General features: G+C 40.7%; 1 protein-coding gene across 1 annotated transcript in view; it reads right to left on the reverse strand.

Moving 5' to 3' along the window:
- The window catches only part of piezo1 (piezo type mechanosensitive ion channel component 1 (Er blood group)), a 213,562-nt gene that overhangs the window by 65,557 nt on the left and 121,545 nt on the right, over positions 1–26,460 (reverse strand). Inside the window, exons 9-15 of the mRNA XM_079838599.1 lie at positions 23,972–24,077; positions 18,127–18,308; positions 14,528–14,676; positions 12,750–12,908; positions 10,274–10,380; positions 8,686–8,849; positions 8,407–8,583 (exon numbers count right to left, since the gene is read on the reverse strand). Coding sequence (XP_079694725.1) covers positions 8,407–8,583; positions 8,686–8,849; positions 10,274–10,380; positions 12,750–12,908; positions 14,528–14,676; positions 18,127–18,308; positions 23,972–24,077 — 1,044 coding nt within the window. The remainder of the gene's footprint in view (positions 1–8,406; positions 8,584–8,685; positions 8,850–10,273; positions 10,381–12,749; positions 12,909–14,527; positions 14,677–18,126; positions 18,309–23,971; positions 24,078–26,460) is intronic.

The following is a 26,460-nucleotide window of genomic DNA, read 5'->3' on the forward strand; positions in this document are numbered from 1 at the left end:
CATAGAACCTCATTGATACTCCAAATTTCACAAAAAGCAGGTACATTATTTGTGAGACTGTAATATGTAAATTCCATTCTCAGTCTTGCTGCCACCAGACTCATACACATTACTCTAGAATTTGTTGCTGCCAACTCTAGGCCCTTGTTCTTCCTAGTCTTCCATATGGCCAATTTTGCTGTCCCTATTAGATAATTCAATAAAACTACTCTCCTCCTTAATAAAAATCTATATTTCAACCCTCCTATAAATATTTTGTCTGAAAATTCTTCTGCAAACCCCTGAAACCAAGTTGCAAGTAATTCAAACAAATCATTTAATCTATTACATTTTAAAAACAGATGCTCTAGATCTTCACCCTCACCACAAAACCTACACTGCCCCCCCACTGCTGGGTTCAGGTGTGCCACATGCCTGTCCGTAGCTATCGCCCCGTGTATGATCCTCCACTGCAGATCACCAGTTCGCTTTTCTACAGGGAGTTTGTACAGGGTCCTCCACCTGTCTCTAACAAGGAAGTCTGGTCCCAACAACTCTAGCCATCTGGAAGCTTTTTGTCTCTTCAGTGACCTCTGGTGATTCACCTTAACCGCTGTGTGGTAAAGTGCCTTCTTCGAAGCACAATCCAGATACTCCAGTTGAGGTGTCTGTAAATTCAAGATAGAATCAGGGGCAACCTCCCCTTCATTCTCATCACACATTAGTGACGAAATCTTGATCCTTGGAAAAACTTTCATGTCATTCTGATTTGACATTTGTCCTGTTGCTATACTTTCTCCATAAATTCTTTGTACTGCCAGATATATTTCCTCCATCATTTTTGAAACAAGTCTCTGTGATCGTAAACCAGTCACTTCCTTAATATTTTCGACAGATTTCCATCCATCTTTATCCATTAGATGACCCAGCTTGACGATACCATTCCTGAGCAGACATGCTCGCACACTCACTGAGGACAAAAGTCTTGTCTGGATCATGTTGTTAAAAAACAATGGTTCCTCAGGAGCCCAGTGAATAGAACTGCTCCTATCTCTGTCCACCTTTAAAACATTTCTCCACACGTGAAACATTGTCCGATAAAAAGGAGTAATTTCGGACAAATTCATATCCTCCAGCTTCATTAAAAAGAGGTGTCGATCAAGACCAAGCCCACCTGCCCTCTGCAAGATGGCACATGCTGTAGGAGTCCATAACAAGTCTTTTTGATAAAGAAATCTTTTTGCTGCTTGTAATCTGAACGCGTGGATACGACTCTTAACGTCCACCAGGCCATGTCCTCCTTCGCAAACTGGCAAAAAGATCACTGCTGCTCGGACCCAGTGCTCGCCACTCCAGAAAAAATTGACTAATTTCCTCTGAATTTCACATATAATGTCCTCAGGTGGATCCATGACTACACACCTGTGCCATAGTGTAGAAGCTGCCAGGTTATTGGCGACCAGAACTCTCCCTCTATAAGACAACTGTGGTAATAGCCATTCCCATTTAGACAATCGGGCAGACACCTTATCCAGCATGCCCTCCCAATTCTTCATTTGATATTGTCTATTACCTATAAAAACTCCCAACACTTTTAAACCTTCCCTTCCCCATCTCAAGCCACCTGGAAGTTGTGGATATCCTACCTCGTCCCACCGACCCATGATATAACCCTCACTTTTCTCCCAATTTACTTTGGCAGTGGACGCTTTTTCATAAAGCTTAATATTCTCATTTAAACTTCTAATATCCTCTTGCCTTGTGATAAACACCGTAATATCATCTGCATAAGCAGACAAAACTAATTTAACACTTTCACTTCCATTTTGAAGTAACACACCTTGTAAATGTTTTTTTAGTCTATGTAAGAGAGGTTCAATCATTAGGCTATACAGCTGCCCAGACAATGGACAGCCTTGTCTGATCCCTCTACCAAGAGGTACTGGAGCACTAAGACCCCCACCAGCTTTTACCATGATAAACACATCGGAGTACAACAATTTAACATATGATAAAAAAATTTCACCAAAACCAAAATGTTTTAAAACATTAAACAGATACCCATGATCCACCCTGTCAAATGCCTTTTCTTGGTCTAATGATACAATTCCAAGATCACTATTATTAAGGTGGCTAAAGTCAACTAAATCTCGTAACACAAATATATTGTCTATAATAGATCTCTCTGGGACACAATAAGTTTGATCTTTACCAATCAAAAACTCTAAACAATGCTTAATTCTATTAGCCAGACATTTTGACAGTATCTTATAATCCAGACATAGTAGGGACACTGGTCTCCAATTTTTCAATAAACATAAATCCCCTTTTTTTGGTAGCAGTGAGAGGACTGCACGTCGACAACTTAAAGGGAGTGATTTTTCTTTAAAACAAATTAAAAAAACTTCATACAAATCCACTCCAACTAAATCCCAAAATTGCTTATAAAATTCAACTGGCAATCCGTCTATTCCTGGAGACCGACCTGAAGACAGTTGCTGCATTGCCTCTGTAAGTTCCTTAAAAGTAATTTCATTATCCAGCAATTTCTTATGTCCATCTGGTAACTTTGGTAAATCATGCAGTAATTCTTCAGTACTTTTAGAGTCACATGATTCTTTACTATATAATGACGCATAAAAATTCACTGCCATTTTCCTGATTTCCATTGGATCAGAGGTTACAGTTCCATTTGCACGCCGAAGATGATACATATGTTTCTGTTGAACATTTTTCTTTTCCAGGTTAAAAAAATAAGAACTAGGAGCATCCATATCTTTAATCGAGCAAAACCTTGCTCTAATCAGTGCTCCCTTAGTCCGTTCCTGTAAAAAAGATCCAAGTTCCATTCTCTTCTTTTCCAAAAAGTCTTTCTGCACAGTTCCAGGATTATCCATAATTTCTTTTTCTAACTGCAAAATGTCTCTTTCCAGTCTTTGTACTGTTACTTTAATTTGAGAGGAAGAATGCAAGTTATAATTCTGACAAAAAACTCTTATTTGAGCTTTTCCCACTTCCCACCACTGACTAATATTCTCAAAACAACTCTTTTTCATTTTCCACTCATTCCAAAACATTGTAAATCTTTCACAAAACAAAACATCTTGTAACAGTTTAACATTAAAATGCCAATAATATGTACGTCTTGACAATTCTTTCATATTAAGATCTAAACCAACCATATGATGATCTGAAAAGGCATTTGGTGAATGAAAAACATTCATTATTCTGTTGTTCCATATTTTTCCAAGATAAAACCGGTCCAATCTAGCCCCACAAACAATATTTTCACTCACTTTAACCCATGTGTACTGTCTTTCCATTCCATTCCTTACTCTCCATATATCTACCAAACCTCTTTTTTCCATTATTTTGGATAGTACTAAACTAGATTGATTATGAGGTTCTTCACCATTTCTATCAACAGTGAAATCTGTTGTACAGTTCCAGTCTCCCCCTACAATAATACACACACCATCATCAATGTTCTTAAGAGAATCATTCAGTTTCATAAAAAACCTCACCCTTTCTGACCCATTATTCGGGGCATATACATTTACAAAAGCAAACAAAAAACCCTCAAACTCTACTTTTGTTATTATAATCCTCCCCTTTTCAATTTCCTCAACATTTAAAATATTAACATTCATATTCTTTGAAAATAAAATAGCAACTCCAGCACTATTATTTGACCCATGACTTAAGACGAGCTTTCCACCCCACCACATACCCCATTCTATTTCATTATTGTTATCAGTATGTGTTTCCTGCAAAAATGCAACATTAATCTGTTTTATTTTCAAAAATTCTGAAACCATTGCCAATTTCTTCCTGTCTCTACCCCCATTTATATTTAAGGACCCAACCCTCAAACACTCCATAGAAAAATGAAAGGATAGAAAGGATAGAAAAAGAAACCATTGTAAGGGAGACTCCCTGTGCAACTTAATCATTGCTATAATAATTTGAAGCACGAGATTTACCCTGACGTAATTTCGTTAAAAGTTTCTTCAAACGAAATCTCTTCTTCTTACTTAGTTCGTCATGGCTTACCGTTCTCTGTAACATAATAACTGAAGCAATAAACTTATCCACATCAGGGAAAAAGTCATTTACTTCAACTATCTTACCAAAAGTTACATCCAAGAAATCATTTATTTCCTGCAATGTGTACAATTCTCCCATAACTTGGGAACCAAATTCAGAAATTTCCGAACAAGCATCGTCATCCACCATCTCATTGTCATCATGATTCATTTCAAAGCCCTGTGATGTTTCAGGTTGTGGCTCAATTCCACTTCCACCAGCCTCACTAATCACCATTTCTACACCTACTCCACTTACTTCTGCTGTCACTGTAACTTCATCAGCCCTCATCATTCTCTCAGTATCCCCACTTTGGTTCAAAACAACAGTGGGCTCCTCGCTAGGCCTCGTACTACTATCACCCACAGCAACGCCACCATCATGTACTTCACTCACAACCTGAGGTTGTATTTCTCGATCTATTTCACGATTCCCATCATCAACATTCTGCTGCGTATTCTCAACATTCTGAGCCTTATGTGGACATGCAACCCTCTTATGCCCAATGTCTCCACATTCAAAGCATTTATTATTCCCGGTACTCGCATACACCAGATAAGACTTTCCTTCATGCCCCAGTCTAAAAGAAACATTCAAATCTGGTTCATTCATAAACATAAACACTTGTCTTCTGAATGATAACACGTGCTTCAAGGCCTCATTTTTGCATCCAAGAGTAATCATTTTAACTGGACTAGCAAACTTTCCGTAACTCGCAAGAGCTCGTTCAATTTCACTATTTCTAATGAATGGCGGCACATTTGATATTGTCACTCTAGTAGTAGGTGTAACCAGCGGTGAAACAGTAATAAAGGTACCACTTACCACAACGCCATTGCTTATCAGACGATTAACCAAATTTTCTTCTTTCACGAAAATCACCACCGCCTTATTCATTCGAGAAGCCGAGCAAATATTGTCGTAACCGATCTGCTCCCCAGCCGCGATCAATACATCCTCCACATTTACGCCAGGTTCCGCCATACACCTGACGCCATGACGGAGCGAGAGAGACGCTGCACCCCCCTCAGGAAGGGATGCCATCCCAGCTCCGTCAAACTTTCCAAACAACTCACGAAACTTACAGCTGACCTATCCAATATAATTAATTCCTTACTTATCCATCATAACTTCTAAGTGAAAGAAATCAATGAAAAAAAGAAATAGGAAAAACCGCCCTCTCACCGCGTTCACCCGCACTCACACACACCCAAACGCTCCCCGCATGCAGAGAGAGAGAGAGAGAGAGAGAGAGAGAGAGAGAGAGATGTTTACCATCATAATATCGTCATGTTGCATCTGTTTAGGACACGTCACAATTACTTAATGGAAAGAAATACATTTACAAGGGACATTTGAAGTGCTGGGCCCCTGTGAGGCCCCTAATAACTCTGTGTTATTTATATGGCGACAAACACGAGCCTTTAATACAGCCAGCCTGAGAGAAACAATCCACACATCCATAAAACACGAGACTAAACACTTCACCTTCAGGCTGTTTGTTTAATAAGTGCTAAGTTTATGAGACGCTGCTGCTGTTATGCTGCGTTCACACCAAACGCGAATTGAGCGTCTGGCGCGAGTGATTTCAATGTTAAGTCAATGGAAAGGCGCGTTGACGCGCGTCTGGAGGTCCCGCGGCGCGGAAGGCGCGTTACGCGCGGCGCGAAGGACGCGAATCCGCCTCATTCGCGCGTCCAGTTCGCGCGAATGGCGCGAATTGGACGCGAATTGAGCGTCTTGCGCGGTACGCGCGTTACACGCGAATGGTGCTTTTGTGCATTCACGCGTTTGAAGCGTATTCGCGTCTGACGCCCGAGTTGAAAAATTTGAACTTTGGCGTCAATTCGCGTTTGGTGTGAACGCAGCATTACACTCAGTGTGTGTGTGTGTATGTGGGAGGACGAGAACACACTGTGTGTAAAAGATTTGACATGGGCTGTTGTGTCCACACTCAGTCTGAATGATGTGGCCTTTTATCATCTACAAGCTACAAATGATACGTCTGGATCTGAAAATGAATAACACGTATCACGTGATGTGAGAAAACATGAATGTTTGTAGAACAAATGGTGCAGGACACATTAAGTGTCCAAAAATCTTTTGAAAAAATGTATTATTGTTGTTGTGTTAATGTTTGGTTACAGGGTTTCAGATTATCCACTCGCTCACACACACACACTCGCACACATACACATACACTCACACGCACAGTCGCAAACACACACACACACACACTTGCGCAAACACACACCCGCACAAACTCGCACGCACACTCGCACACACACACTTGCACGCACACACACGCTCGCACACACTAGCACATGGTCGCACACAAACACACACACTCACACTTGCACGTACATGCTCGCATGCACAGTCACACACACACACACACACACACACACACAGACGTACACACGCAAACACACACAGACGTACACGCGGTCGCACACACTCACACAGACACGCACACACACACACACACTCGCACAAACACACACACACACACTTGCACACACACACACATTTGCACGCACCCTCGCACACACCCACAATCGCACACACACACACACACACACACACACTCACACGCTTGCACACACATTCACACACACACATGCACGTACACGCTTGCATGCACAGTCGCACACACACGCACACTTGCACGCACACTTGCACGCACATACACACGGTCACACACACACTCACACAGACACACACACAAACATGACACACATGCTCGCACAAACAGTCGCACACACGCACGCACACACACTTGCACGCACACTCGCACATACACAGTCACACACAATCACACACTCACACAGACACACACACAAACACGCACACACACTCGCACACACATGCTCGCACACACTCGCACAAACACATACACTCTGACACACACATGCACGCACGCACAGTCGCACACACTCGCACACACACACAAACACTCTGACACACACATGCTCACACGCACAGTCGCACACACACACACACTCTCACACACACACACACACATACACTCGGACACACACATGCACGCACATACTAGCACACACACACTTGCAAATATTAATTTCCACATCCCTACGATACTGTGCCAACAAAATAAAGCGTCTATCGTCAGAGATTCTGCTCCGTTGTTAATATTGTGGTATAAAAATATCTGCGTAGCACTAACTACTCAATGTTTACTTTAAAATAACATGCATTAATGAGATAAATAAGGGTGGGGCATGCATGACAATAAAACAATCTCAAGGCTGACCGACACACACCCGTCGCTCACAAATCCAGTTCTTTCTCAGCTTATTGCACTTGAATGGCCAAACACACATAATCATCGTGTGTAGTCGGTTATGAATGTGAACACACATCAGTGTATTGGATCTGTGCATTCGCTCTTAAAGTGACAGTAGCCTAATAAACCTGCTTCAGTCCGTCATTAATGTTCATCAAACAACAAAAGACAAAGAGAAAATCACTCACTGCTCTTTGAGCTTTAAAGGGTTAGTTCAGCCAAAAATGTAAATTGTGTCATTAATGACTGAGCCTCATGTGGTTGGACACCCGTCAGACCTCCGTTCATCTTCAGACACAAATGAAGATATTTTAGTGTAAATCTGATGCTCTGAAAGGCCTCCATTGGCTCAACTTTACACTCTCAAGACCCTTAAAAGACACTAAAGACTAAAGTTACAAAGTCCATCTCACTACAGCAGCTCTACAATAACTTTATGAAGATGAGAATAGTTTCTGTGCGCAAAAAAACCCTAAATAACGACTTATATAGTGATGACGATTTCAAAACACGGCATCATGAAGCTTCGGAGCGTTATGAATCAGTGAGTCGAATGATGATTCGGATTGCGTGCCAAATCGCCAAACTGCTGAAATTTGGCGATTCAAACCACTGAATCGACTCACTGATTCATAACGCTTCGAAGCTTCATGATGCCGTGTTTTGAAATCGTCATCACTATATAAGTCGTTATTTAGGGTTTTTTTGCGCACAAAAACTATTCTCGTCTTCATAAAGTTATTGTAGAGCCGCTGTAGTGAGATGGACTTTGTAACTTTAGTCTTTAGTGTCTTTTAAGGGTCTTGAGAGTGTAAAGTTGAGCCAATGGAGGCCTTTCAGAGCATCAGATTTACACTAAAATATCTTCATTTGTGTCTGAAGATGAACGGAGGTCTGACGGGTGTCCAACCACATGAGGCTCAGTCATTAATGACACAATTTACATTGTTGGGTGAACTAACCCTTTAATAAGAATCAGTGTATATTTCATTCATACAGTGAAGACTATGTGTGTGTGTGTGTGTGTGTCTCACCGCGGTGCAGTTGTTGGAGTACTCCAGAGGGTTGACGACGCTGAGCTGGTACAGCATCTTACAGACGATGATAACACACACCCAGATGGTGGAGAGACAGGAGGCCATGGCTCTGAAGCGGCCGTAGGGCATGGCGAAGCTCCACAGCACCACCAGCACCAAGTTCATCGCGGACGGCTGTGAAACAGGGGATGAAGTGTGAAACACTGCCATATTATCAGCTCATGGCTGTTTCTCTAGAGCACCAACACGATGGCCTGAATGTGAGAGTGTGCAGACCTCCAATAGCGCCACCCAGACGACAAAAAAAGCCACTATTTTGACGATGTGCAGCTCCAATACTCTCCAGATGAAACTCTGGACGTGGGTCAAGGTGTCGGAGAACTTCCTAGAGAGCACCATTAGTCTGTCCATCACCAGTCCCCACTTGCTGGGAATCACCTCTGAGAATGGAGCAAGCATGACATTAATGTCTGTGACTGTATGGGGATTGACTAGGGATGCACCGATGTATCGGTTTGATAAAAGCACTGTTTAAAAAACAGCCGATGCTCAGGGACAATTACATCCTGTCAATCAAAACACGTCAGACTGCAACTCATGCAGAAAATGTCTCTTGTGTTGAATTTAGGGCTGTCAAAGTTAAAGCGAGAAGCACTGTTTGACCCTCTGAGTCACCCGTAGATCAGGGTTGCCAGGTTAATTGAATCGCTTGATCTGTGTTTAAAGGATTAGTTCACTTTTAAATAAACTTTTGCTGATAATTTCCTCACCCCCATGTCATCCAAGATGTCCATGTCTTTCTTTCTGCAGTCGAGAAGAAATTAAGGTTTTGGATGAAAACATTCCAGGATTGTTCTCCATATAATGGACTTCAATGGGCTCCAAACGGTTCAAAATGGTTCAAAATGCCAGTTTCAGTGCAGCTTCAAAGGGCTTTAAACGACACCAGATGATGAATAAGGGTCTTATCTAGCCAAACCATCAGTTTCTGTGAGAAACCCAGCAGTATTTATGCTATTATTTTACCTCTTATCAGACGAACGTGATCATCTCTGAGCTCCGCCATAACTTCCGCTAAGTGAAGTCAAAATACGAGCGTGGTCATAGATGTATCGATAGTAGATGCCTCATTCTACTGATCCGTGCAGGCGCTAATGAGGCATCTACGTATACATCTATGACCACGCTCGTATTTTGACCTCACTTAGCGGAAGTTATGGCGGAGCTCAGAGATGATCACGTTCGTCTGATAAGAGGTAAAATAACAGCATAAATACTGCTGGGTTTCTCTCAGAAACTGATGGTTTGGCTAGATAAGACCCTTATTCATCATCTGGTGTCGTTTAAAGCCCTTTGAAGCTGCACTGAAACTGGCATTTGAACCGTTTGGAGCCCATTGAAGTCCATTATATGGAGAAAAATCCTGGAATGTTTTTATCCAAAACCTTAATTTCTTTTCGACTGCAGAAAGAAAGACATGGACATCTTGGATGACATGGGGGTGCGTAAATAATCAGCAAAAGTTTATTTAAAAGTGAACTAATCCTTTAAGCCGTCAAAATGCGTCAACAATATGTCACTTAACCTTACATTTAACTCAGGAGATTTATCCAACTGTTCACAGTTAGTTAGCTCTGTTATTAATCTAAACTCTAGTATTATAGTAATGTACCAAATGAGGGGTTCCCAGTATAGTTTACAGCATTATTTGGGAGATCCCCCCCCCCAAAGACAATCAAACTATCGCTCTGAAGAATCTTCTATCGGTATCTGCAGCGTAATTTAGCATCGGTGCATGTCTAGTAAGTGTAAACCTGCTTTCATTGAGCTCCATCAGCTCAGAAGCGGCGTTTATTACTCTCACCATCATCCTCTGACGGATCATCACCCTGATCTGGGATGAGATCCTCCTCCTCAAATCTCACTTCCTCCGTGGATCGGACCAAATCCGGATTCTCTATACCTCTCTTCCTGTGGGGGAATGAACAGAGATCATCAGAGAAATTCAACAGAAAAGAGAAACCCTAACCCTAACCAGAGAACGCCACTGAGCTCGTAATAAAACAAGAATCAACATTAGCGGGGCTTTTCGGCGATGGCGAGAACTCATGGATTTGATATATTGTAAAAGTGAAGCGGAGATGATTGTGAGTAAGGCGTTTTATTGAACAGATTGAACATGTGTAGCTTTCTAACAGAGTTCACCGTAAGGCATGATCTATTGTGAAGGACTGTTGCATTATGGTTGTTGTAGAACTGTGCTGGAAATTATTTATATATCCCTGTAGTGATAGTTATATCTCATATATCATAATCACAAGTAAATAACCCTAATCCTAACCCAAACCCTGTAGTAAGTAGGGATATTGATTACCTGATTTCATATTATGTATAATGTTTTAATATTATGTAAGGATTTGGAAGCTACAGTTAAAAAATGACAAAAAAAAATGTCATCAATTTAAACCTTCATCCTTCCCTCGGGTCATTTTGACCCGAAACTCATATTTATTTTGTTCATCATAGGACCCTAGGACTTCTGTCATACTTAAAACACAAATACACACACCAAAATGACTGGATTCGAGGAGTTTTGTGGTTGAAATGTAAAAAAATAGCAAATCCTTCCCTCACGGGTCAATTTTGACCCCCTTAGGAATGAATGCGAGGAATGCTTCAGTACACATAAATACACATAAAATTCAAACTAAAAATTCTAAAACTTTACCAAAAAATTATTGTATAATGTCTACACGTGTGTCTGAATGCATCCTGAAGAGAAACTGACTTTAGAACCCAGCGGAACAGCTCATCCACTCCATATAGAGTTATGAAATATCATCTTATATTATTATTATTCCACAAGAGGTCGGCAGAGACACCCAATGTCAGATATTCTGAGCTGAATTAAAAGGGTTATGCGTGAAATTGAGAGTTATTTTGCATTTAAGTTGAAAAAATGTGAAGAAAACCAAATAAATAAATACAAATAACAAAAAAAATAACAAAAAATGCATTAAAATATTAGAATAAATATTATCAAAATTAAATGTCTTTTTTCCTTCTCTGAAATGTTTTGAAATGTTCTGTCAATGCATAGGTTATAATTTTACACTAAAGATGCAAAAGTTCTGATATGATTTATCTTTGTTTAATTTTTTTTCCATCACAAAAAACAGCGGTTGTGTAGACTTTTTATATCCTCTGTAGATTATGCATTATTACCAGTAAATATCCCTAATCCTAACCCAAACCCTGTAGTAAGTAGGGAAATTGATTACCTGATTTCACATTTTTTATTATTGCGTAAGGATTTGGAAGCTACAGTTAAAAAATTGAAAGTAAAAAAAAAAAACATGTCATCAATTTTAACCTTCATCCTTCCCTCGGGTCATTTTGACCCGAAACTCATTTTTATTTTGTTTATCGTAGGACCCTAGGACTTCTGTTGCACTTAAACCATGAATACACACACCAAAATGACTGGATTCGAGGAGTTTTGTGGTTGAAATGTAAAAAAGTAGCAAATCCTTCCCTCACAGGTCAAGTCTGACCCCTTTAGGAATGAATGCGAGGAATGCTTCAGTACACATAAAAAAACCAAAAATGCACAAAATTCAAACTAAAAATTCTAAAACTTTACCAAAAAATGATTGTATAATGTCTACATGTGTGTCTGAATGCACATGGAAGAGAAACTGACTTTAGGACCCAGCGGAACAGCTCATCCGCTCCATATAGAGTTATGAAATATCATCTTATATTATTATTATTCCACAAGAGGACGACAGAGACACCCAATGTGAGATATTCTGAGCTGAATTAATATTGTTATACATGAAATTGTGAGTTATTTCGCATTTAATTTGAAAAAATAAATACAATAAATAAAAGAACAAAAAAATATCCCAAAAATGCATTAAAAAATTAGAAGAAATATTATCAAAATAAAATGAATTAAGCTTTCTGGGCTAAATAAAAAAAATAAAACATAAAAAAGTATAATTTTATGGCTTCGGGTCATTTTGATCCACGAGGGAAGGATTTGTTACAAAGTGTAAAGGGAGGGATGAGAAAATGAAAGAAAACAAAATGGTGGAACAATGTGATCTCCCAGACTAAATCTATCTGTGACCCGTGAGTGCCTGAAGACGGGTATCCATGAATCTTCAGAACATAATGAAAGAGTTATTAGTTATTAGCATTCAACATGTAATAAACCACGTATACTAACTCAGACAGCTCTAAATGCCTTTGAAATGATTCTAAAAGGGTTTATTTTGGTCAAATAAACGAGTCTAGAATATCTGTGTGCATTTGTGTGGAGCTGATGCTCTTGCCTGTGTATGGGAGTGACATTCTCCAGATCTGTGATCCTCATGAAGGGCTTATGGAAGTAATGCAGCTGGAGAATACAGGCCAACAGGAAGAAGCCTGGGATCAGGATACTGGAGAAGAGCTCAGAGAGTTTAAACGTCTCCAGACCCATGTCGGCCAGCCTAAAGATGGAGAACACATGCAATCAGCATTACATTGGCTATTGTCACTTTTTTATTGCCTGTGTGTGAACAGCTTCTAATAAAACATAAACATTGAGGCCTTTTCCAAACTTCCTGTGGTGTCTATGAAAGCCTGTAGACTTATGTTCATGCAAAGAAAAGGGATTCATTCACTATATAGTCTCACATCGCCAAATATATACACCGATCAGGCATAACATTATGACCTAATATTGTGTTGGTGGCATGGCCTCCTCTAGACCCCTGATGGTGTGCTGTGGTATCTGGCACCAAGATGTTAGCAGCAGATCCTTTAAGTCCTGTAAGTTGCGAGGTTGTGCCTCCAGGGATCGGACTTGTTTGTTCAGCACAATCTGGCCCTTGTCAAACTCGCTCAAATCCTTAAACTAAAACTCATTTTTATTTTGTTTATCGTAGGACCCTAGGACTTCTGTCGCACTTAAACCATGAATACACACATCAAAATGACTGGATTCGAGGAGTTTTGTGGTTGAATTCTGACCCCCTTTAGGAATGAATGCGAGGAATGCTTCAGTACACATAAAAAACGAAAAATGCTCAAAATTCAAACTAAAACTTTACCAAAAAATGATTGTATAATGTCTACATGTGTGTCTGAATGCATCCTGAAGAGAAACTGACTTTAGGACCCAGCGGAACAGCTCATCCGCTCCATATAGAGTTATGAAATATCATCTTATATTATTATTATCCACAAGAGGTCGGCAGAGACACCCAATGTCAGATATTCTGAGCTGAATTAAAAGGGTTATGCGTGAAATTGTGAGTTATTTTGAACTTAAGTTGAAAGAATGTGAAGAAATACAATAAATAAATAAAATAATCTCCAAAAAGAAATATTATCAAAATTAAATGAAATAAGTTTTTTTTTCCTTCTCTGAAATGTCTCTGAAATGTTCTGTCAGTGCATAGGTTATAATTTTACACTAAAGATGCAAAAGTTCTGATATGATTTATCTTTGTTTCATCTTTTTTACATCAGAAAAAACAGCTGTTGTGTGGACTTTTTATATCCACTGTAGATTATGCATAATTACCAGTAAATATCCCTAATCCTAACCCAAACCCTGTAGTAAGTAGGGATATTCGATTTTTATTATTACGCAAGGATTTGGAAGCTACAGTTAAAAAATATAAAGTAAAAAAAAACATGTTGTCAATTTTTAACCTTCATCCTTCCCTCGGGTCATTTTGACCCGAAACTCATTTTTTTTTTGTTTATCGTAGGACCCTAGGACTTCTGTCGCACTTAAAACACGAATACACACAAGAGGGTTACGCAAGGGTTACGCTTGCCCATTTTTCCTGCTTCTAACACATCAACTCTGAGGACTAAATGTTCACTTGCTGCCTAATATATCCAGAGATCATCAGTGTTATTCACTTCACCGGTTATAATGTTATGCCTGACCGGTGCACAAGATCCATAACAGCACCCCCTACTGTATAAAGTGAAATTGCCAGGAAAAACTTGTCAATGGCTGAGAAATGTTGTGACTGGAAATCTCGTCAATAGCGAGGAAAGCGTTAATCATCTGAAACATTTTCAAAGAGTGAATAGGTAAGCTGAGACGAACTGCTGTTCTGTGAATCCAGTGAAGTTTCCCCAATAGCCTGGAAAGTCCTCAAACTGAAAGGTGTATATAGAAATGAGCACCAGCATGGTGTAAGCCACCACTGTCCACCAGAAGGCCTTTAGCAACCTCCTCCAGAGAGAGTAGTACACCTGCGGAGAGAGAGAGAGAGAGAGAGAGAGAGAGAGAGAGACAGAGAGAGAGAGAGAGAGAGAGAGAGAGAGAGAGAGAGAGAGAGAGAGAGAGAGAGAGAGAGAGAGAGAGAGAGAGAGAGAGAGAGAGAGAGAGAGAGAGAGAGAGAGAGAGAGAGAGAGAGAGAGAGAGAGAGATGTTCACAAGTCTTTCATCTGGAGTCCAAGTCAAGTCTGGAGCCTTTATTCACGAGTCCTAGTCGAGTCTCAAGTCATTTTATGTCTTACAAAAAATAAATATATTCAAAAATCCTTTTTTTTATAGACAAAATATGACCTTTCTATCATCTGTTTTGTTTGTAATAAAAGTCCTAAGATATAAGGGATACATCCAGCCTTACCTTATAATCCATTATAATGTAATTAAATAAAAACTAATGTCCTGGCAACAAGACAAGTAGTCATTTTCAATACAGTCTCTGAGTGGACACAAGATGGCGCCATTCTCGTTTGTTACACAGCGTTGTTATTGACAGAAAATAATCAAACCGAACGTTTCTAGTTGTTTCTAGTCAATTGACCTATCGTAAGCCCCGCCCCCCTTAGTTACTGTTGCTAACTCGGACAAACAATCAGAGTTGCTATATCTTACAATGACAAGCTGTCAGTGTGAAAACCTTATCCCGAGATGTTTTTGGACACAGAATTTACCGGGATGCACCGGTTGACCGGCCAAAAATCGGTTTTCTTTGCATTTTTCTGCCGATTTATCCGGAAGTGCACCCGCGTGCACATACGCCTAAATTGAGCTGAAGTTGCGCGAGCTGAAGTTGAGCGAGCTGAAGTTGCGCGAGCTGAAGTTGCGTGAGCTGAAGTTGCGCAAGCTGAAGTTGCGCGAGCTGAAGTTGCGTGAGCTGAAGTTGCGCGAGCTGAAGTTGCGTGAGCTGAAGTTGCGCAAGCTGAAGTTGCGCGAGCTGAAGTTGCGTGAGCTGAAGTTCAAAAATACAAAGAAAACCGATTTTTGGCCGGTCAACCGGTGCATCCCTACTTTTATTTGACATGGCGTCCACAGAGGTTAGGGACATTAACTCGCTCGCTGCTTTACTGTGGTGTAGCTGGGTGGCTCTTTTGGATCGCCAGCCTATTAAAACATGAAGAAAATCCTTTAAACCTAGCACTACGTTTTACTTTATCAATCTTTTCGCAGATTTTCTCTCTCTTAATGTAGACACGAGAGAGAGATAGAAAGATATTAATCCATTTATTGCTTAAAGCGCATATTTTAACGTATCACAATCAGCATGCACACAGTTGCGCGAGCTGAAGTTGCGCAAGCTGAAGTTGCGCGAGCTGAAGTTGAGCGAGCTGAAGTTGCGCGAGCTGAAGTTGCGCGAGCTGAAGTTGAGCGAGCTGAAGTTGCGCGAGCTGAAGTTGCGCGAGCTGAAGTTGCGCGAGCTGAAGTTGAGCGAGCTGAAGTTGAGCGAGCTGAAGTTGAGCGAGCTGAAGTTGCGCGAGCTGAAGTTGCGCGAGCTGAAGTTGAGCGAGCTGAAGTTGCACGTGCTGAAGTTGCGCGAGCTGAAGTTGCGCGAGCTGAAGTTGCGCGAGCTGAAGTTGAGCGAGCTGAAGTTGCGCGAGCTGAAGTTGCACGAGCTGAAGTTGCGCGAGCTGAAGTTGCGCAAGCTGAAGTTGCGCGTGCTGAAGTTGCGCGAGCTGAAGTTGAGTGAGCTGAAGTTGCGCGAGCTGAAGTTGCGCGAGCTGAAGTTGAGCGAGCTGAAGTTGCGCGAGCTGAAGTTGCGTGAGCTGAAGTTACGTGAGCTGAAGTTACGTGAGCTGAAGTTGTGCGAGCTGAAGTTGTGCGAGCTGAAGTTGCACGTGCTGAAGTTGAGCAAGCTGAAGTTGCGTGAGCTGAAGTTGTGCGAGCTGAAGTTGAGCGAGCTGAAGTTGTGCGAGCTGAAGTTGAGCGAGCTGAAGTTGAGCGTGCTGAAGTTGAGCGTGCTGAAGTTGAGCGAGCTGAAGTTGCGTGAGCTGAAGTTGTGCGAGCTGAAGTTGTGCGAGCTGAAGTTGCGCGAGCTGAAGTTGCGCGAGCTTACCTCTCAGATAGTGGGCGTTTGTTCAGCTCAGCTTCTCACGTGTTGGATCGGATGAGAACGAAACAGACTAACTTGTGACAAAGCCGAAATACTTCTTTTTGTAGCCTAAAGAAGAACATGCATGCACTCTAGAAATGAAATACTATCAGTTCTGTAGCCTATAGGATGATCATTTTTATTTGGTAACACTTTAGAATAATGGTCATTAGTTAACATTAGTTAACTACATTAGTTAACATTACCTAATAATGAACTGCACTTATAAAGCGTTTATTAATCTTTGTTAATGTTAATTTCAACATTTACTAATGCATTATTAAAATCTTGCTAACATTAGTTAATGCACTGTGATGTTTATATTAACTAACGTTAACAAAAATGAACAAATACAGTAACAAATGTACTGCTCATGGTTAGTTCATGTTAGTTAATACATTAACTAATGTTAACTAATGACTATTATTCTAAAGTGTTACCTTTTATTTTACCTTAAAATTACATTGACTTTGATTTGATTTAAAAAGCACCTGCTGTAGCATCTTAGTTTTTTTTGTTGCACTAAACATTATTTGATTTAACATTTTGGAACAATTATATACTTTGGTTTTATTTAATTTCACTGGTAAAGACTTTTTTTCTTTACACTGAATTTAAAAACAAATGCTGATTTAAGTAACATCTTTGTTTGGATTGCAGAATATGCAGTTGTTGCCTTTAATTTCACCTTTCAGCCTTTTAATTGTCCAATTAAATTTCCTGTTAATTTCAGATTGCGGACTTGTTTTCATTAGCCAAAAGCCAATTTAGCCTGTTAAATACCAAATAAACATCTTGTTCATGTATAATTGTATTATTTTATTGTGTAAAAAAAAAAAAAAAAAAAAAAACGGAAAATGGTATCGGAATCGGCCAGTTTTCTTGAAAAAAAAAATCGGTATCGGAATCGGCCATGTAAAATCATGATCGGTGCATCACTAAATAAAAGGACGTTCCTGCGTCTTGAATTGTTTTCCACACATTCTTTGCATCGAGCCGATCTGACACGGTAATAAATCCGAGAACATTTGGCACGATGGATCCTGTCATGTTTCATGGGACTCTTACGCACGCAATATATCCGTGATGAATTCTATAACAAGGGTCGATCTACCACGTCATGTACATGTGAAGGAGATATTATAACATTAAAATAAAGATTTTTTTTTTAATTTACGATGGATAAGGATTGAAGACTTGAGTTGTTTTTAAAATTTCACGAGTCTTTTTTGTCAAGTCGAGTCAAGTCTGAAGTCTCATTAAATGCGACTCGAGTCCGAGTCACTAACTCGAGTGCCCATCTCTGGGTTGATCCATTATATAATGTGGGCTGGTGAAAGTGTACCTGGTACAGGCACATGCAGAGCAGAAAGAGCAGCATGTAGACGATCTTGTAGGCTACGAGCTTTCCTGCGAAGCTGACCATGATGAACATGCCTCCACACACGTAGATCCAGTACTTGGCGTACAGACTCATCACCAGCCCACCCAACACCTTCAACAGAGACTCATTCCGTCCTGTGCTCTCTGAAAGAGAAGAAAGAGACTCTCAAACTTCCCTGTGTTGTGAACTTTTATCTTCTAAAGTGTAGGAAACTCAGAAGATGAAGACCAGGAGACTTCGGGATCAAACAGAAGTTATTCTTTTAATGAAACTCTCTGTGCTGCAGGTCGTCCAAAAACAGTCTGACTCAAACAGCAAACCTGATAGATTATATACATTCCAAAGGGGGAGGGATTTACATTGAGATTGAACAAAGCATGTCAATTAAATATACAGGTCCCAGACAGAGTATCACCAATCCTACTCCTAATCAGCAGAACTATTCAAACGCATAGAGGAAACGACGGTGAGAGTCTGAAAACAGGTCCGGCAGAAATCTCCTGCTGGAAAAACCCCAGAATTATTATCAATACCTTAAAGGGGTGGTAAAACACATTCTTTTGAAGGCTTGACTGTGTTTGTGGGCTGCACTGTAACATGTGTTCATGCTTCGTTTTAAAAAAAATTGCCTTATTTTTCATATATTTGACCTTTATTCTACACTGCTCTGTCCCTCCTTGTAAAACGGTCTGATGCTTTCCGGGTTGTATGAAGCCAGTCCCTCAAAAATACGCAGTGGGCTCAGATTGGTTAGCTGGCCCAGTGTGTTGTGATTCGCTAACCGCAGTGCACGTCGGAAACGTCACGCCCCTTACCGGAGGATGTTCAGTGTTAGAAACAACGGCGTCAATAAAACCATATGAGCTCGAATCAGACCCAGAACATTTGAGTGAAGATGATCGAGCAGAACCTGTTCAGTCCTCGAGAGTAAAGACTGCGGGTCTATAATGATCGCTACTGAATGGCACTTTAACTTTTGTATTTTTAGAACGATTATAGCCAAATATCTGTCACAAGAACTAACCCAAAACAAACACTAAGCACTGGCTTTAACTAGTAAGTTAGCCAAATCACACACAGAACCATGTTTAGCATGCCTGAAGATTACAATACATAAAAGCTCTAATCAAAGAATCATTTACACTAATGCCAGGTTCGCTGTTGAGATTTTAACGTTAGTGTTTGTAACGTTAGGTGTTCGTCGGATAACGTTAAGTATGAATGAGCATTTAACAGACTGGTTTGCAGAACAGCGCTGTCATCTGTTTACTTCCTTGCTACAACCTATTACAGGAAAACACATCGATGAAAAATAAATCACACTTACAGGTTGTGGCCCGTGAACAGCTTCTGTTTGTAAATCCAGCTTTCAGGACAAGCCGTGGTGCATATCCTGTATTGAACTCGCGAAGTTTGTGGAAGTTTGTGTTGTCCTCCGTGAAATGTGCAGCGCGCGCGTCGTGCATCCACGCACCGGCAGTGTTTTTTTTCACGCAGCTGACGTTGTGCAAATCTGGCATTGAAATCGCGAAGACGGTGGATGTTTTCCTCTGTTAGATGTGCTGCAGGAGCCCTGCGCGCGCCTGATTCCCCACTGACTCAAACACACGTGCATATAACATGCTGTATGTTAAACGCTCTGCAACGCACCCCCGTCCCAAGGAAGGCTGAACAGAGCAAGTGCCCCAGACCTGCAATCCGGATGAATATAACAGCGTTTCCTCGGCATCGCGGCAACAACACTCCAGCCTACTAACCACAACAGCGTCGCGATACAAAATGGCCTCACCCCCCCCTATTTAATATTCTCGGAGGAGGGGTTTATGTAAATATTGAGCCTGTTGATGTCACCAACCCTGGAGGAATGTGTGTAGTCGCCTACTGGCCGTTTGCTGTAGTTCTTAGAAACTGATTTCTTTAAAAGCAAATATCTCCCTTTGCTTTAAACTTTGAACGTTGTAACTTTGCAGATGTTGTTTATGCTCAAGCAGCAACATTACACGTTAGCTAAAGTTAGAATAGTGAAATCGTTGTTTACCACCCCTTTAAATGCTAAATACAATGTACTTTCTTAAATTTTTAATCCCACACCTGTCTGTGGTTAAATACTCACACACAACACATTTGTAAAAAGGTATTATTTAGCAAGCATGTAACCACTTAGATCATAGACCATTTATAGCCAATTTATTGTGGAAATATATGTTTTTAAAGCTTTTTAACAGTTATCGAGCCAAAAACTTAGGACTAGTTCACGGAAGTAGGTTTTTGGAATAATCTCCAGATGGACAGTGGCGGTCCAAGGGCCCTATCTTGCACCCAGCGCAATTGACTTTGTACACCGACGCATGTGTCATTCCTATTTTGCACCCGCGCAAAGCGCGCTTTTCCCTCCACAGAAGCACGTCGCTAAACTAGTGAATGAACTTGCGCTCCCTGGGCGGTCCAGCGCAAAAAAGGAGGCGTGTTCCGGCGCAAACAATCCCTGGTGCTATTTTGTTGTTCCATTAAACAATTGCGCCACTGACCAGAAAAAACCTAGTCTAAAGTCAGTGGCGCGTTGCGCGTTGTTCATTATGCTATTTTAAGGGCGCATGCTTGACCATAATGTATAGCGTGCACAACGCGCATACACTTTGCTCATGTAATCTACACAGATGCAACAGTTATTTTTGCAAATCATAAATTGTTACACTAAAAAATATTAACACATGAGATGACGGAAATCATTGTGGTGTGTCACGAAGATGTGAAAAAATTGGCATAAATCTAGCTTACAAATTATTCAGGCTAATTGTAGTCTAATAATTAAGGAGACCTGTTTGCCCAATAGTGGCAACTTCTGGCAAGACATATATGTATATAAGGACATCTAACAAATTGGTTTGTCCGTCAAGAACCAGGAAAAAAAATCGGTAAGGGTGGACGCAGCGATGTCCTCTGCTGGCGTCAGGTCCTGAGTAGAGGCCACCTCCCGTTACACGGCGTGCCCGATTGATGCTGGCAAGCTTGGACTTTCCCCGTCTTCTGATGTCATTGTAGCGCTTGCGGCACTGGTGCGACGTCCTGGGGATGCCAGCTGATGAAACAATTGTGGCTATTTCCTTCCACGCCTGTTTAACCAACGCTATTTTGGGTGGGTTTCTCCCATCCCCATACAACACAACTTCTCTGTCTTTCACTGCTCTTACAAGAACATCTCCTCGGCTGTGAACCGCTCCTGGCGTGCGCCTGGTAAATACGCCATAATAATAGCAATCCATAATGGAACTTGCGCACCTGCTTTTACAGGGAATGTTGGATGACGCTCTGATTGGTTTATTCACGTTACGCCCAAACCACACCTATGAATAATGAAGCTACTTCAGACCAACCCATTTTAGATTTGCGCCGGGCGCAAGAGCCATTTATCCCGCCGGGAAAATAGCAACAGCGCCGAGACCCGCCCACAAAGTTACTTGCGCTTCGCGCTTTGACACTTGCGTTTCAGATCGTTAAAATAGGGCCCCAAGAGGCAAAGTTGCTCAGAATGAGAAGTTCTACTGTATGGTATGAAAGTCGTGGCCGTGTGCGAAAAACCATATGACATACAATCCTTTACGCACACGATTTCTTTTGACTTTCTCACAGGGGTCGCGAGTCAAACAGGCCCAGTGAGTTTCGTTCCAACCGGCCTCCGTGAACCTTGTCTGACAGCTGCTCGAACTTCATTGGCCATGTTTTTAAAGATGCGCGAATGTCCAAAGGTGATCACAGCACTTTGGACAAAGATACTGCCTGCCAGTTTTCAGGTCAACCGGACTGAATGTTGCGTAGCTATAGACGTTTTCGTGTTTTTTAAACATTTACAGCGTCACCAAGTGGTCAGTCGCCCCATACATTCAACGGTTTGGCGTGCCGTCACGGACATCAATCGAAATTCCGACCTTTTTTGATAATTATTGACAATCAGACTCCAGAGACTCTTGCTGCACTTGTTTGGTTCCAATTGGGCAAAAAACCTAGGACTAGTTCGCAAAAGTAGGAATTTTTTGGCCTTGAGCCAAGGATTCCAATGATAAGATACTTCGACAAACGTACTTTTGAGCGCTGTAGCGCCCCCGTCAGGCCGATTGGGACGAGCTTTGGTGTCTTTGAAGGTGGTGAGAGTACTACCAGCCCTCAAAGTTTCAAGTCTCTACGACTCACGGTTTGGTCTGCCCGATCACTTTTATGGTGATCCTTGGAAATTCGAACAATTACGATAGAGTTTCAAAGGAGCCTAAACCTCCGTAGACCCTTTCCATTGCACAAAAGGATATTTACAACGACCAAAGGTTCTGCAGATTATCAAAAAGTCTTTCACAATAAGAACAAAATGGTTCTTTTAAGAACTCTTCACTGAAAGGCAAAAATGGTTCTTTAATGCCATCACTGTGAAAACCCCCATTATTTTTAAGAGTGTGCAAAGTTTTCATAGTTCTCCAGATGACTTATATAATGTACGGGTCATGTGACCTATGTTTATAGTGCTTTATTGTCATAACAGCTCAACTGTCTTTGCTTTTTTGTATGGAAAAGAGCAGCTTTAACAATCTACATTCTCCTTTTGATTTCTACATGAGACATACAGTATATGATTCATACAAGTTTGGATTGACATTAAAGGGTTAGTTCACCCAAAAATGTAAATTGTGTCATTAATGACTGAGCCTCATGTGGTTGGACACCCGTCAGACCTCCGTTCATCTTCAGACACAAATGAAGATATTTTAGTGTAAATCTGATGCTCTGAAAGGCCTCCATTGGCTCAACTTTACACTCTCAAGACCCTTAAAAGACACTAAAGACTAAAGTTACAAAGTCCATCTCACTACAGCGGCTCTACAATAACTTTATGAAGACGAGAATAGTTTTTGTGCGCAAAAAAAACCCTAAATAACGACTTATATAGCGATGACGATTTCAAAACACGGCATCATGAAGCTTCGAAGCGTTATGAATCAGTGAGTCGATTCAGTGGTTTGAATCGCCAAATTTCAGCAGTTTGAATCGCCAAATTTCAGCAGTTTGGCGGTTTGACACGCGATCCGAATCATCATTCGACTCACTGATTCATAACGCTTCGAAGCTTCATGATGCTGTGTCTTGAAATCGTAATCACTATGTAAGTCGTTATTTAGGGGTTTTTTTGCGCACAAAAACTATTCTCGTCTTCATAAAGTTATTGTAGAGCCGCTGTAGTGAGATGGACTTTGTAACTTTAGTCTTTAGTGTCTTTTAAGGGTCTTGAGAGTGTAAAGTGCTATTGTGTCAATGGAGGCCTTTCAGAGCATCAGATTTATACTAAAATATCTTCATTTGTGTCCGAAGATGAACGGAGGTCTGACGGGTGTCCAACCACATGAGGGTAAGTAATTAATGACAGAATTTTCATTTTTGGGTGAACTAACCCTTTAAATAAATGAGGACAAAATTTTTTTTTTTTTTAAACTAGCCCTTTTAATGGTTGATAGGTCTCTGATGTCCCCGGAGTATGTATGTGAAGTTTTAGCTCAAAAGAAATTGTCACTTTTTGAGGGTGAGCAAAAACATGCCCTTTTTGTGTGTGTCTCTTTAAATGCAAATGAGCTGCTGCTCATGGGGCGGAGCTTCAAGAGCTCATGTTAGCAGCTCTGATGACCTCACGCAGACACGCAATGAAACCGTTCAGACTTTTTTATGTTCTCTATTTGATCCAAACACAGAGATTCTCAATTTCTCGCGGATCATACAGCTCTTAAACGTCGCTAATATTGTCCCTCGAGACCCTGATGTTCCGGCTCACCTCCAGTGGTGACCTCCTGCAACGGGACACTCATTCTCTTCTTCCTGCTGAACGTCTCCTTCACTGACTGTCTCAGCAGAAGCCAAAATGTCAATGTGAACAGCAGCTGAGAATAAAGAGAGAGTGAAGCAATATTTACACTTTCCTCACAGTGTCTTGAGTAACATCAGGAGAATTATGATTGATCATGTGGTTGGATTGTGTAAAAATGTAGCAAGTGAACACAAGTTTTCCTATCTACATTTCTCAGAATCATCCAGGTTTATTGCAGCCATCTGTATCCCATTACATAACGCCATTTGGGTCATTCCGCGTCAAATCAACCACATTTCGTAAACTTCCCCGGCTCAAATTTTAGATTTAGATTTTCAAAATTACACTTTTCACCTGAGATCTGGAGCAATTGGATGATGGATGGATAGATACAGTTAAAATCCTCAATTCAATTTAATTTAATTTCTATTTAATAGCCAGTCGTGGGTCTTTAAATGCAAAATAATGCATTTAAACGGTAATGCCCAAACGTGTCCTCATAAAAGTTCACAATGCTGTTAAATATTAAATATAACACTGAATAAATATCTTTTGGTCAGGTTAGATACTGATCATTAATCACTCAAACCCCTTTATCTAAACCTGCTTAACCGTCGGGCTCACACATCCGCCATATTTGTAGTTTTTTAACACTTTTTATCGATGTTTGTAGTTCGAATCGAATCATCCAACACGCAATGGGTTGTGGGTAATATCAGCCATTAGAGTGTAAGGGATCTACACTTCGGATTCTAACCCGTTTTTGGGATACTCATTTCAATATACTACGATTTGGGACACTAATTCCAAGTTTGAATACCATTTAGGACGGAGAGTATGCAAATTGGGACGCAGAAAGGAGGAACATCTGGAAGGACCATTCCAGGGTCAATACAAGTTCACCTCGACCGCATTTGTGGCGTATTATCTACAAAAAACACCTTTGATCCCTTGTTTTCTTTAATATAGAAGTGAATGGGGTCCATTTTTGGAGGATTTGAATGCAGAAATTCGAAGCTTATGATCTTATAAAATCTCTTACAATAAATCTTCCATTAAAAGTCGCTTAATATTTGAGCTGCAAAGTTGTTTTTTCATTTAAGGGTATTGGGTAGCATGATGTTGCAAAATTGCAAACAACTTGACACAGAAATTAGTGATTTTTTTCATCTGAAATCATGTTAAAGGATTAGTTCACTTTTAAATAAACTTTTGCTGATAATTTCCTCACCCTCATGTCATCCAAGATGTCCATGTCTTTCTTTCTGCAGTCAAAAAGAAATTAAGGTTTTTGATGAAAACATTCCAGGATTGTTCTCCATATAATGGACTTCAATGGGCTCCAAATGGTTCAAATGACAGTTTCAGTGCAGCTTCAAAGGGCTTTAAACGACACCAGATGATGAATAAGGGTCTTATCTAGACAAACCATCAGTTTCTGTGAGAAACCCAGCAGTATTTATGCTGTTATTTTACCTCTTATCAGACGAACGTGATCATCTCTGAGCTCCGCCATAACTTCCGCTTAGTGAGGTCAAAATACGAGGCTGGTCATAGATGTATACGTAGATGCCTCATTCTACTGATCCGTGCAGGCGCTAATGAAGCATCTACGCATACATCTATGACCACGCTCGTATTTTGACCTCAATAAGCGGAAGTTATGGCGGAGCTCAGAGATGATCACGTTCGTCTGATAAGAGGTAAAATAATAGCATAAATACTGCTGGGTTTCTCTCAGAAACTGATGGTTTGTCTAGATAAGACCCTTATTCATCATCTGGTGTCGTTTAAAGCCCTTTGAAGCTGCACTGAAACTGGCATTTGAACCGTTTGGAGCCCATTGAAGTCCATTATATGGAGAACAATCCTGGAATGTTTTCATCAAAAACCTTAATTTCTTTTCAACTTTAGAAAGAAAGACATGGACATCTTGGATGACATGGGGGTGCGTAAATAATCAGCAAAAGTTTATTTAAAAGTGAACTAATCCTTTAAAACACATATCTCTTATGGCTATACTATTGAATTTGATCATTTACATATTGGCTCTAAAAGTGAATGTCAAGCGCTGGTGGTAATCAACATAATGCCGCAAATGCTTGATTAAAGGGTTAGTTCACCTAAAAATGAAAACTTCTGTCATTAATTCCTCACCCTCATGTGTTGGACACCCGTCAGACCTCCGTTCATCTTCAGACACAAATGAAAGATATTTTAGTGTAAAGCTGATGCTGAGAAAGGCTTCAGATAGGCCTCCATTGGCATTCAGTTCATTTACACTCACAAGACCCATAAAAGGCACTAAAAACGTCGTTACAAAGTCCATCTCACCACAGTGACTCTACAATAATCTTACGATGCGACGACAATAGTTTTTGTGCGCAAAAAAAAACCCCAAAATAACACCTTTATCCAACTTGTTCTTGTCTTCCGTGTGTCTCCACGACGCATGC

This window comes from Gobio gobio (assembly GCF_949357685.1).
Source record: "Gobio gobio genome assembly, chromosome: 2".
Classification (NCBI taxonomy): Eukaryota; Metazoa; Chordata; class Actinopteri; order Cypriniformes; family Gobionidae; genus Gobio; species Gobio gobio.